Source organism: Pteropus alecto, unplaced genomic scaffold (assembly GCF_000325575.1).
Source record: "Pteropus alecto unplaced genomic scaffold, ASM32557v1 scaffold166, whole genome shotgun sequence".
In the NCBI taxonomy this organism is placed as follows: Eukaryota; Metazoa; Chordata; class Mammalia; order Chiroptera; family Pteropodidae; genus Pteropus; species Pteropus alecto.
The window spans coordinates 3748291-3762362 of NW_006439757.1; the positions used below are offsets into that span (position 1 = coordinate 3748291).

General features: G+C 38.8%; 1 protein-coding gene across 2 annotated transcripts in view; it reads right to left on the bottom strand.

Moving 5' to 3' along the window:
- Nucleotides 1-14072, bottom strand: part of PDGFC (platelet derived growth factor C) — a 163295-nt gene extending 149223 nt beyond the window's left edge. For both annotated transcript variants that reach the window (XM_006916991.3, XM_015593315.2), the window contains exon 1: nucleotides 13682-14072. In XM_006916991.3, coding sequence (XP_006917053.2) covers nucleotides 13682-13943 — 262 coding nt within the window. In that variant the 5' untranslated portion in view covers nucleotides 13944-14072. The remainder of the gene's footprint in view (nucleotides 1-13681) is intronic.

The following is a 14072-nucleotide window of genomic DNA, read 5'->3' on the forward strand; positions in this document are numbered from 1 at the left end:
AGGACTGACCAAGCAAAAACATTGATTTTTGTTGTCTTTTCTCTCATATTATTTATACTTCTACATTAGGTACTAGGCTGGACGAAAACATCCAACTCCATTGCAAGGAAATCGTTGCTAAAATTTCTCCTGCGTGTGTCTCCTCTCACATTGTCAAGATTTGTCTCAAGGCTCGCTTCATCCAAAATTTAATTCCTATTTCTCAACCAGGTATGCTTCATTATTACTGTATTAATTTGATATGTTGCCTAATGCTCTTGCAGTCATTTCACCTGTGTCCCATCAACAACTCTCCAGAACTTTCCAGGCCACAAGTCTTACCTCATGTTACATATCTAACCTTTTCTTATCCCCTGGATCATTCCCAAACTTACCAAACAAGTAAACAAAGAAACAAAACATGTTTATTTCCTCTTTCTTTTCTCGATTCTATAACCGCTTTGATATCTCCTTCCTTTGATCACTAAAACTTTCCCAAGAGTTTTAAAAAACACTTTGTGTCTAACTTCACTTTACTCCGTAACCATTCTTCCTCCATTTCTATACCCTTCATTACACCAAAGGGGTTTTTTGTTTTGTTTTTGTTTTCTGTCACCATTAAAATATCATAGACTATTTATTAATTGACCCTCATTTTCTTGAATCTCTGTTGTATTTTATACTGTAGGCCAATTTCCTTGATTTTTCTCTCTCTCCTTCCTTGGGAGCTTCTCCATCTACCTTAAAGTTTATTTCTCCTCTTCTGTTCATTTCTCTCTCTTTCCACTTTCTCTCTTTTTTCTTTTCTTTCCTTCACTACCTCCTTTTCATGGTTTTGCACCACAAATGTAGGATTTCCTTTTCCTTCTAACTTTATTCTTCGCTTTTCAGCACCTTTCATTCTGTATATGCTACACATCATGAGGAATCAGATTTAATGCATAATTTGGATGCCTGAGTAGCTGGGTGAGAGGGCCAATAATACAGTTCGCACGAAGCATGAAGAATCACTCTCGTAATTATTCAAGTCTCAGTGATGCATCGGCGTTCCTCCTTTTGTGCCTCTTATTTCTAACGACTTACCCACTTAATCTATTTCTGAGGTCCCAGTCAAAACGAATGGCACATTGGACTGTGTGAGTTTCCCATACATTTTTTTTCTGCATATTTACTCACCAGTTCCCATCTCCTCATATCCACTCTACCCTACCCTTGACTCTGTATGTACACGTTGCTTATCTTTCTAGGCTCCTCAAAATACAACTCTCCCATAATAACTTTACTAAGCCTTTTCTAATGGCTCTGCTGTCAATAGTCTTGCCTTTCTTTGAATCGCACCAAACGATGTATGCTATTTTGTATTGTAGCTAGCTGCATGTTTCACCTCTCCTTTTCACTATAAACTACTAGAAAAACGACTAAGTTGAATTCAACTTTGCCTCTTCCACAATGCCTCAAAGATACAGGCAAATAGTAGCATCACTTGGTGTATACACCTCAGCCTTGAGAGTTTTTACATAGATAGCATACGACCATGCAGAACTTTGTACTATATAGAAGAGGTGCTATATAAAAGAGGTGAACTAACGCAAAATGGTGTGAGTTGTTTTCAAGATCATAGAAAATCCAATTTAAAGGCCAATCTTAGGGTTTTTTTCATAGACTTAAGGTCACCTGCTTGAAGTTGCTCATTAAAGAAAAAAAAAAGGAAATAGCAAGTCACACATTACATAGAAACTATAATATTCACCATTGTATGTTGTTTTTAGGCCTGTGGAGTTAGAGCAGTTATCCGCTGCCAAACTTCCAGCGGTAACACTTAAAAGTTGCCAGTATGGTATGATGCCATCAGTTTTTAAAACTTAGAAAGGCTCATTGATTTTTACTGAGTTTTCTTACACAATCCACTTCCTTTTACACCAAGTGAGCCAACCCTGATTTAGAGAAGTTACAGAATGAATAAATGTTATGGTATCAACATAGAAATTATTTAGTTTCCTTTCTTCACTTCAATTTCCAAATTTATTTTTGGCTTCCATTGCCACTAGTCATCACCACCAATACTCAGGGCTGCGCATTCTTATAGTCCCACCCGCCATCCTTCCCTTCATTAGAACACTCTGATACACCCTCATACCAATTCCAGAGGAGGTAAATTAACATCCTAATGCAATAAAGCGGCCCTCTAAGGCAATACAACCTGGAATAAGACTTTTTACCTACATCTCAAGTAAGACAAACAAATGTCACAATAGATTGGTTATAATAGTGGTTTTATTACAAGACTGGCAGAGTTACAGTAACTGTAAACCATAACTGTTGTTGGATTTCTACTTTACATAGTTGTAGTTATGAGTCTACTCTTGTAAGCCAGAACAATTATTTGACAATTAGTTTAGACATGTCTGAGCCCAGAAGGAAAATTTCAATTTCAACCATTTTATTTTCCTTGAACAGAACCCAGTGCTACCAAAATTCAGGTCAATTCAACAATTCACACATGGGTTTCTAACCATTGTCCAAAGCTGACCAAGCATAAATGTAATTGCTCAAAATTTTAAGTATGGTTTCAAACCGTAGTATAAAATAGCAATAATGGGTTTTCATGCACTAAAGAGAAACAAACTAATAAGCAAACAAAAATAAGCTGATAACCTCATTTTCAAGGTAGAATATGGTCACGATCCTATTAAACATAATACACACCCCTGGATTTAGACTGCAAATCTATCACTTAAACATCTAGTAAATGATCCAATTTGTTTACATGGCCCTGTACCTTTTTATAGCCTTTCTATAAAGAAGTTATTACATCCATTCCCTTTATTTTGTTTAAGAGTGTTTGAATGAGCCCCAGAACCACAAGCCAGTTAAACAAGCTCTCCTTAGATGGACGTGGTCTCATATAACTCACCACTGCCAGGGAAATTTTCAAAACAATGTTTGTAGTTTGGAAACACCACACATTCCCACACACCAAAAGTATTTCCTGTGCTTGATGCAGTCCTAAATGTTCGGCACATATATTAAATAAGTCCTATTTTTTCATTTTTCCATGTAAAAGTGTGGCATTTGCACTTCTTCCAGAGATTTGCACCTCTGAGTGTTTTGCTACAGTAGGTTGACCATTCAGAAATGACTGCAAACGAAGATTGCAAAGAAATGTGAAATCTAGACACCCTAATTGATTTCCTAGGATGTAAATGTTAGTTCTAAAAGGAAACCATTTTAAAGCAGTTAGTTTAATGGGGTGCCCAACTGATGCCTATTAAAAGTTATCGGTACAGATTAAAGATAAATTTTCTACCACGAAGAAAAACTGTTTTTTTTTAAATAAACATACATAATATTTAATTCCTAATTTTACATTCTTAATCATGCCTATAAACCTCAAGCCTGTTAATAGTCTCAAGAAAACAGAGATTACAACCACTTTTTCAAGAGTTAACTAGCATTTATCAGTTAAGTATCTACACCCTCTCAACACCCAATGTCGTGGCCAGATTTTGATCTGGGAAACACCTGCTATTTTTAGATGCCTGATTTTTCTAGAAACAGTCAGACAGCTTTGTGACTACTACAAACCAAAAATACAGTTGAGCTCATGTGCATCTCTTTGACATTTAAAACTGCATCTGAAACTGTATAAACACGAGTGTACTATAAGGCTTAGTCTCTTGTATTATAGAGGCAATTCATTTTTTTGTAGACCTCCAAAAATAGAGAGTATTTTTGTTTATAAATAAAAGTAAAGCCAGTAACAAAATGATAGTTATTTAATAGGAAGCATCCTCCAATGCCTTTTATTACCTACACCATAAACATATTTCCAGCAGAAACGATTTGTATCCCATACACCCTACCTCTGACTCTGGATGTGCAGATCTATGCTTTCCATACAAGCACCGGCCAACTTTTTTTCCTGTTGTTATAGTGTTCACATATCTGTTCTTTGAATGGATGATGAGACAGCAAATCACACTCTATTAAGGAGTTTTAGTATATTTCCATAGAGCGAATTGAAAACTCTACAAGTTATTTGTTGTGTTCTTAAACAACTTGCACCCACCTGTCATCATGTCTCAGGTCGAAAGTACGATAAATAAGAAATGAATGCTGAAGGTTCCCCTTTTTCCAAACACCATTAGAAATTTCTAGTAAGAAATTAAATATTTCTTTCTTTCCATTTGTTCACATCTTAATCACATTTTAAGCAAATGTTCCTTCTTAGTACACTGATTTTAAAGATTACCTGCTGCCATAGAAAAAGAAATTATAATGCTTTAATGATTCCCAATTTGCATTTCTAATCATCTCAGATGATGAATGTCTGTGGCAGTATGGGAAACAAGCTGTGATTTATTCCTCGGTGGAAAAAAAAAAAAGATAAATATATGACTCTTTAAAAGACAGATGTCCTTATAAATACCCAGCAAAAATAACTGCCAGAAACAACATGAGATAGATGCCGCATGAGTCCATCTTCTGATGTTCAGGATCTCTGATCTCTGTAGTGACCCAAAAGGCAGGTGCATTGGCCAGCTGGCTATATATAAACAGAGAATCATACCTCCATCTTGCAAACAATGAAAAGCTTAAAATAGCATCCACTCATGAATAAGGCTTTCCTAGAATGCAAAGAGTATAGCTTCCAAAAAAAAAAAAAAACCAGCATGACATCTAAATAACACATCCAACAGCATTCATTCATTCACCTCCTTAAATACCATAAAATATTTCTAGCGCTGTATACAAGGAACCAGAACGAACCTCACTAGGAAAATGATGCAGTTACTCAAAGTAGAGGAATTAATTTTCCACAAAACTTGAAATCTTTTCCCTCAAAAGTGTTAAGGCTATTTCCTTTGCTTCTCCCAACGTAATAGCTGCATTACACCAATTCAGCGCACTGGAAGCTGCCGCCCTTTTATCATAAGCGCCTGACCCCTCACCCAAGCTCATTCTGCATGCCATCCATTTTGTGAATGAAGTGTGAAAATAGCTCTTTGTTTACATAAAGAAGGCCATAGAGAGTAGTGCGGACACAGACTTAGCTTATTTGAGTGTAGCTGAGGCTGTGCAGCCTGCCCTTCTAACCAGTCCAGAACTTCCAAACGTGCCTAATGACTGGGAGAAAATTCCAACGGTAAGCAGTTAACTACACACCCTAAAGCAGAAGTCAGCTACTACACGCCTGCTTAGAAAAATAACTGAAAATAAAGAGTTCTGACTGAATCTGAATCATGTATACAAAATTTTCTTTTATTCTTGTTTTTTAACTGGAAATTCTACAGGAAGCACCCACCGCAAACAGCGTCAGACCTTTGGATACATACACCCAGGACCCCTTTTCACCTTTTTCCTGCTCTACCCATACTCAACACTAGACTCTCCTTGTCTCTCACACATGGCAGGCATTTGTAAGCCTCTTTTCTTTTGTGCAGGCTTTTCCCTGTGCCTAGAATGCTTCTCTATTTTTCCCTCTCAGACCTGCTTCAAAAATAAGTCATCTTTTTTGTGAGAACTTTTCTTCATATACTTCTTTTCCAGGCAGAATCAACCATTTAGTCAACCAACAGAGGACTTTTGAAGCAAACGAAGCACTCACTGTTCCCACCACACTTGGAGCGCAGAACTAATAGATCATGAGATCAAAGAAGAACCTACCACCCCTCTTGGGCAGAGCTTCTCAAAGGCAGGGACTGCATCTCATTCTTGGTGGACTCAGCACCTAGTGCAGAGCTTAGCAAAGAGCAGATGCTCGTAAATATTTGCTAAGTAAAAAACAATGTTCTAATAAAACATTAGACCATTTAACTCACGAAGGAAGAGGCACGTGGCTCTGAGTCTTGGCTTGGAGTCAGACCTAGGTCCAAACGTTTACCAGCTGTGGGACCTTGGCTAAGCTACTGAGCCAGGAAAGCCTTAGTGTTTTTCCTAATACCTCATGGGGCAGTTATAAAGATAAACTATACTGTCTGCAAACACTGAGCACAGGGTGGCACCTAGCAGGCACTCCTGGGGAGTCATGACTGAGCATTACAAAACCAGAGGCTCACTAACAGCTCTTTAGACCCATTTGACTCTCCCCAAAGAATGCATCCAAATCTTGCCCTTCCTGTGTCCTTCCTGGGAGCTCTTACTGGTTTCTTATCAGTACACAGTGTACACAGCAGTGAGGCAAATCTATCTCTTTACCACTTACCATTAACGTGCCTTGTGTTGTTTGGGGATGTTGGTTTCACTCAGAGAATCAGAGGTCTGCTCTGCCTCTGTGCCCCCAACCCTAGCAACAACCCAACATTCACTTTATTTGATGGCAAAATGGCTCAGCTACTATTCAATAGGGGAAAAGTCAAGTACAAAATAAAAATCATACTTTGAAAATAAAAGCGGAATTAAGCCTAACACCAAGAAAGCAAAATTACTGGAGCCAGCCTGGCAAAGACAGTTTGGTTTAGAAACCAGGCAAACGTCCAGGGAGGAAGCTGCTCAGTCATCAGGGCGTGGAAGTAACTGCTTGAAGATGGCACAAGAAGGCTCATGTGAACTCAGATAACTAATAAAATTGGCTAAACTCAATTTAAAATGTATTCTCATGAAGTAAGAGACAAAATGAGCTAATGCTACTGAAAAATATCACTCTTAATAACTTGGCTTTAATGGTCAACATAACTAGTATAACTCCTCTTTATAATTTTTAGCTCCTTTTGATCTATTTAAGAACTTTACAAACAAAACTTTTAAAAAGGTAAATTAATCCTTTTTGTGCAATCTATTCAAGTCCACAGCTATGAATTTCTTTCTTGATGCTTTTGACTTCAAAGAGAAATCCGAACCTCTGAATAGAATATCCTATATAATATAATGTAAATAAAAATTAAGGTCGCTCATTAAATCCACTCAGAAGACTGACAGGCTGTTCTTCGCTGACCGACTTACTCCTCCGGTCCCTTTATCACTAAGGCATCCTGCTAAACAAAATGCTCAAAATTACTTTATTTTTAAATCCTCCTTTATGGAGCCATTCATTCCAATGTCGACCATCCTCTTCATCATCATCAATTAATAAGCCAAAATATTAAAACAGGAATCATTCATCTATGGACCTGGCACACTTGCTTACAATAAGGTCCCAACATATAATAGTAAAAATTCTAAAGGTAGCATTTCGAGTCATTTGCTATATTGTCAGATTGCTACCCCAACAGAAATATTATAATACACACTAGCCATATTATCTGTTCTATTTAATTAATGTGATTATTCTGAGACTGTTTTCTTTAGTGTTCTTGTAAAGAAAGCTTCAGAATGAAGGGAGTCCCACCTCCTTTCACAACCTGAAAAGCATGCAACCCTCTAAAATAATAAAGAAATGCTTTTATATGAAGCAATGGAATTTTAAAACTAGAATTCCATTTGCCTAATTTGTTCTCACATAATGAAAAATATATCACCACATTAACAGTTTACAATGTTGTACTCAACAGTGACCTTGACAAAGTCACTTCAGCCCTCTAGGCCTCACTTTACACATCGGTGAGGATAGTCTCTTGGGATCCTTCCAAGAAACTAACATTCCACACACCATATTTATTGCTGATTTCCAGCCTGTGCAGTTATCCATGATCCACAAGCGAAAGATTAAAAAGTACACTGATATTGGAGGCACATCACCCATTCAAAATTCACCATTCTTAAGAGTCCTTGGTCTATATCACAACACCCCACCTTCAAAAAATATAGAGCTACACACAGCAATGGCACTTTTACACTAGTTCTAAGAAACCTATCCATTTTCTTGGTATGTACTCACCTGGTAACAGAGTATATAACGTAGGGGGCGGGAGGCGGGTTAGGGGTGCCGACACCCACACATTTGAAAATCTGCGCATAACTTTTGACTCCCCAAAAACTTAACTACAGTTGGCTCATCGCATCTACAGATTCAACAGTATTTTCAACCGTGGTTGAGAATCCTCTGCTGGGAATGTGAAAACACTGTTTGTGGTGGTTCAATCCACAGATGTCGAAATCTGGACTAGGAAGGGCCTATTGTATTTACTTGGGGCGGCGGGGGGTGGGAGTTTATAAGTAGACCTGTGCAGCTCAAACTCATGGTGTTCAAAGTCAACTGTATTTAACAAGACGATAAAATGGTACTCTAATTGGCATATCTTATCACACCAATAAATAAGTAAGTTTATCTTCCCGTGAAAAAGGTAAAACAATGTAGAAGTTCCAAGACCAAAAAGAGATCTTCAAAGATGGCCTGCTATTCCAGGCAATGCCACAGTCTTCCTCTAATAAGGCACTACATCTAGAACCATTCAACACATTTATTGGGTATGTACTATATACAACTGCTGTTCCAGGTGCTAGAGCTCCCGCGTGAGCAAGTTGTACAAGGTCCATGCTCTTAGGGAATTTCCGTTCTATGGGGGGTGGGGGTTGGGATAGGGCCACAATTAATTAATTAACAACAAGAAAAATATCAAGCAATGGTAAGTGCTATGTAGTTAATTAATCTTCACATGATAGTGAGGGTTGGCTAATTTAGATTATGTAGTCAGAAAAAAGACCTCACTGAAAAGGTGATCCATCTTATCTAGATGACTAGAAGGTGCCACCCACACAATAGCAGCTGATCAGTGTTGCCCGGGGAAAACCAACCGCAATCTTACTCCACGTGTGTCATCTCACATCCCAGGCTCTAACCCTTGAGTAGCTAGAACCAAAGAAGCTACAAGAAAGAGGCTTGAGAGTGGCCATACCCTTCCTTACTCCAGGTCCTTCAAGCCACAGGCTAGGACTGAGCTGCCAAGTGGGGAGGAGAAGAGATAGGAGTTTGAAGTCCAATATGAACTAAACTGTCCATAGCAAAAAGTGTCCAAATGTTTAACAACCTGGCAGGCACACTGATCAATCAAGAAAAAGGTCAGCAGGTTTGGATTAACATCCTACATCCTACATCTTGAGCTGTGCCAGGCATTAACCCCCTAGTCTCCAGTTCATAGACGGACCATTTGTCCTGGGAGAGTAGCACTGGCTCCTTCCCAACCCACTGGGAGTATTTCAATATTTTAATGATCTATAAAATAGTACTGGTGCATATCAACTGAAAGTCAACCACTAGAGGTGTCCTTAGGCGACAGGAAAGGGAAGTTTGGAAAATAGCAGTTGGAGGCAGTGGTGGAAAAATAATACACAGAGACTCTTTAATAAATGAGTTATAAAGAAATTATATAGAGTTATTAGAGATATTCTGGCTATGTATACTGTTTCCAAATAAAAGAATCAGAAACACCAATATTAGACTTAGAAAATGAAGCAACTTCTATTATGATTTCCACCACTTTGATTGATACAAATAGAAACCTACGGAGAAAATTTTACCAATCTTGGAAACATTTCTGGGGGTGGGGTGGGGTGTGGATGTTATGAATGCACTGATTCAATTATAACTTATTTAACACATCGCATTATCATCAGAATTTGGTTTCTACAAAATCTGTGCAAGTTTGTAGACAAAGCAGTGCAAATGTTGAAAAAGCATGAAGTGGAAGAGAATATAAAACAGATATGTAAGAAATAAGTTTCAGCAAGGATGACTTAAGAATAAACAAAGCAAAGACTTTGGTGCCTAAGACAGAGCTCTACAAAATAGCATCTTTGGGAAAAGTTTAGTGTGAGACCCTATATCCAGTTATAAGTAACAAATGATATTCTAGTCCTAAAGCTTCTTCCAGACCTTTGTACTTTCTGATCATCTTTTGGAGGTAAATACAAAGTATATCAGATTAAATGTAAAAGATAACAGCTGGTAGCAGAGAAAAAGGTACCATAGTATAGAATGGGGCTTTTCTGTAACCTACTGTGAAAAACAATATTCATCATTACATAATGGCATGCTACTTCTTCAACTTCCTCAACTATCTCAGACAGAGCAGAGAACCAGGAGGAAGTTTTGTTGTTTTTTTAAACCTCTAACGAAAATAAATGTCACAAAGGTCACGCACTAGAACTTATAGACTAACTGACAGGAAAGTCCCTTTAGTCCTCAGTCAGAGCCTATTTACTCTTGGATGCTATTCTAGGAATTGTGATCATCTGATTATCTGTTTTTCAGTAAAATGGTGCTTTGGAGCTGCCACCTAAAAAGAGTTAGAGAGTGGGCACAACTTTGTTAGATACAGACACAGAGGCAGCCCGAGGAGAAAGCTGACCCTGAAAATGAGACAGAAAAGCCATAAACACAAGATATGCATTCTCAGGAAAATGTTACTAGAGGACCATATATCTCCAAAGTAAATGGCCTCACAGGCCACAAAAGTCTTTAAGGAAAAGAGCATATACAGTAATTGATGTTTAGAAGGATAACCCTTATTAACAGAGGCACGTTACAAATCTTCACCCAAAATGGTTAAAGAAAATAAGAACACCAAGAAGCATTCTCAGGTCAATAGGTAAATTAAAATCACTCACCCATAATGCAAGGTAGATGAGGCCTCACTCCATCAACGGCTTTGTGATGAATGTCTATGTGGACTATATGTAACAGATAAAGTAAGCCTTGTTTCATTTTGTTTTTTGGTGTATGTGATTCCTTCTGCTACAACTCAGAATGCCATCCCAGAACTTACTTGCTTCATTGTAGGCATTCCCCTCTAAAATGAATGTACACAGATAATAGTAATTGTTTTTTCCCATAGTCATACAGGAAGTATAGGCCAGAAACCCTACAGAAGTCATTGTTCTTATCTTTTATCTCCTTTAAGCTAAATCTGGAGACCCTTGGTTTCTATGGGAGACTTCAGAGTTAGAAGTAAGGTTAAGAATGAAGAACACAAAGACAACTTATAGTATTGGAGAATATAGCTATTTTTACAATAAAGTGGCAGGAATTATAATACAGTATTAAGTTAAATACCAGGTAACAGAATAAATGACATTGATCTTTCAAAACTAATTTTGACACTTCCACATGTTCCAGTCTAAATCCAAATATCTAGCATTGGCTGTAGCAATCAATTTCCATTTATAACACATCTTGAGATACCAGTTAATATTGAAACTGAGCAGGCCTGGGGGTTTGACTGAGTGACCATCATTTGAGACTGTAGAATGCTCGAGGAAAGAGAGTATCTATCATTGGGGAGGAATCCTTGAAAGCAGGAATTAACTATAGTCACAACAGATCAACGTGGACATTTCACATTTATCACTTAAAGACCTTTCGCAAGACGACGCAATGTATAAACTGGGCTAATGGCATTTTCTACGTGGCATCTTCAGGTGGGTTTGTACTTACAGACTTATACAATCATCAAAATTAAGAAAGTTAATAGTCAATCAAAAATCAATCATAATTCAATATGAGAGCAAAAACAAATATCCCCATGACGGATATTGAAAAATTTGAAAGCCACGAAAAAAGAAGAAGAGGTTCTAGCAAATTTATTCACATTCCAGAGGGATCCTCTTTAGCACCTGCCTGTTGTCCTCAAATCTTGGACTCTTGAAGGATAAAAATCAACCTGAGCATGTGCAGGAAAATAGCTCTATATTGCCCCCTAGTGCTGGCCTGTCCCACTTCTTAGGCTAAAAACTACTAGGTGAGTAGTAGTTCCTCTACCTCTAGTTACTTCCTGCTGCCTGCCTCCCAAGAGCTAAACATAGCCCAATCTTCTGCCCAAAGATTAGGAAACAACCAGGCTATTTTTAGCCTCATACATCTTAGGAATGGCAATGACCCAGCCTCTGATGGTAACAGAATGTGTGTGGCCTGGCTTAATGAACTCACCTCTCCTAAGGGTGTGAACCTACACAGTAAAGTGGCCAATGACTGCATGAGAGCTCTGGGGCCCATTACAAAGTGATCGCGGTATGTGGATCTCAGGAAGAATGATGTAGAAAAGACAATGAGAGGCACAAGTAGCAAAGGAAATCAGGAAGATGACAGATGCCAGGACAGGATTGATAAGTCAGAGCAGTAGGAGAAATGATATGAGACAGAAACAATAAAAAATAGAAGTCAGAAGCCAGGAATGTTGGGCATTGTCATTCTGGAGACGCTTGTCTAGTAAGAAGCAATATTTTTACTGGACATTTATTTTACATGAGGAAGAACAAAGGTTGGTCTGATCTGTTTCCTGCCAGGGTACAGATGGTGCTATGGCTCCTTTGATCACTTTTCCCCAGTCCTCTGCAGCTCCTGTGATTAGACATAGATTCCTTGGCTGCCCTTTGATCAGCAGCTCAAGCAGCCTGCAGGTGCCATGTGCCATCATATTAGCGAGTTGTAAGAAGCAACCACATTAACACTGGCTGATAAATGTGATAGATTGCTGTATATACAACAAATACAAATACTGTCTACAAAGGTCCCAGGAGTCCTTACTTAATCTATTTTTGAACTTTAGAACTTTCTGTGCTTTCTTAAAGATGAACACTTTAGAGAGTTTAAATTCAAAACTGAAGCTTGCAAGCACCCCAATACATAAAGAAAAAGTTGCTATGACCTAAAAATACAGTACACGTCATTCTGATTTTTCTAGGTGTGCTGTTTGTATTCATTTCTCCTGGTAATGAAGTGACAGCATTCTTGCATTCTGGATAGATGACATACAAAGCACAAAAACATGTACGTTTCTTTTCAAATAGCGTTAAAAGCCACCACTTGTAAACAGGGTATTTAATATTCTAATTTTAGACAGCCCACATTAACATTGTGGTTTCATACGCAGTATAAAATTTCTATTTACAAAGTATTCTCAAAAATGACTTCATAATGGGAGATCAAGAGAAAAAGAGTTTAGAAACTGTATGATGTAAATCATATGGGGTTCAGAGGCTAAGCAAATTACACACCCTGAAGCTGCTCTGGCTTTATGAAAGGAGCCTTTCTCCAGCTCTATGCAATCCCAGCCCAGGGGAACTGCATCTGAGAGTTTTCTAAACATTTCAGGTACACTTAAAAGCTGAAAGTAATTCTCATTTCCTATGCAGGATTAAGTCGTTTCCCCGCACGCACAAAATAGCAGTCATTCACCAACACATATAAAAACACACCGCCAGAAAGGTAAGAACTTCAGAGTACACACAAAGGCACATTAAAAAAAAAAAAAAAATAGAGCACAAGAGAAATACCTTTGTAAATTCCTCCTAAAAACATCCACACGGCCTCTTGACCTCTATATTTCCTATCTACTTACTGATTAATTGATGCCTTTCCACTTAAGAGTACTTCAATTAATGTGGCTGGTACATTTCCTTAAACACCCCCCAACCCAATAAAAAAAAAAAAAAAAGTCTGAGTAAAGTCAAACATGCCAAGACTCATTCATTTTGGATTCATTTTTAGAGGCAGTTCTTGAACTTATAACTAACTGGCAATGAGAGGTCCTGCAATGTGCGTTTGAACTGACTGACGTTCACCACCGCTCGCAGAAGGTCCTCTCTCTAGCTGGGACTGCAGTGGCACTCCTGTTGCCCTGTTAGCGCTCTGTGGCAGCTCCCTAAGTTGCAAACTGCGCCGTAACCTCCAAAAGCCCATGCCAATGAACGCAGCGCGCCATTTGCATGGGTAGAGAGACGATTATACACCCTCGCAGGCTGGTGTACATCACACATCAACGCACAATGCCAACGTAACACACACAGCGAGACACAAGAAGGGGGAGAGTGGCGGGGGAAGACTCACCGTTCTGTTCCTTGTTGCTGGAGAACTGGAATTTACTACTCAGGTTGGACTCAGCCTGAGTCCCTTCTCCCTGGAAAAAAAGCAGGAAAACCGAAGAGGAGCATTTGGCTGACTGGGGCGAGAGCTCACTCACGGCGGGCACTTTGCAAGCAGCGACTCCCGAGTCTCTTTCACCACCGCCAGGGGAAGGCTGCACTGGGGTGGAAGCGCCGAGCCTGCTCTGGCAGCAGAGAATCGCAGGGTAGTTTCCACATAATCCCATCCAAAACTTTTTCCTAGAGCCCTCTTCTGTGTCTCCAGTTTTTGAAAAGGATCAAAGCAAAACCTGGACCTGAACCAGTTTCCCAAGGTTTAAACAAATCCTGAGCTGTGCCGAAGTGGTGGGGGTGGG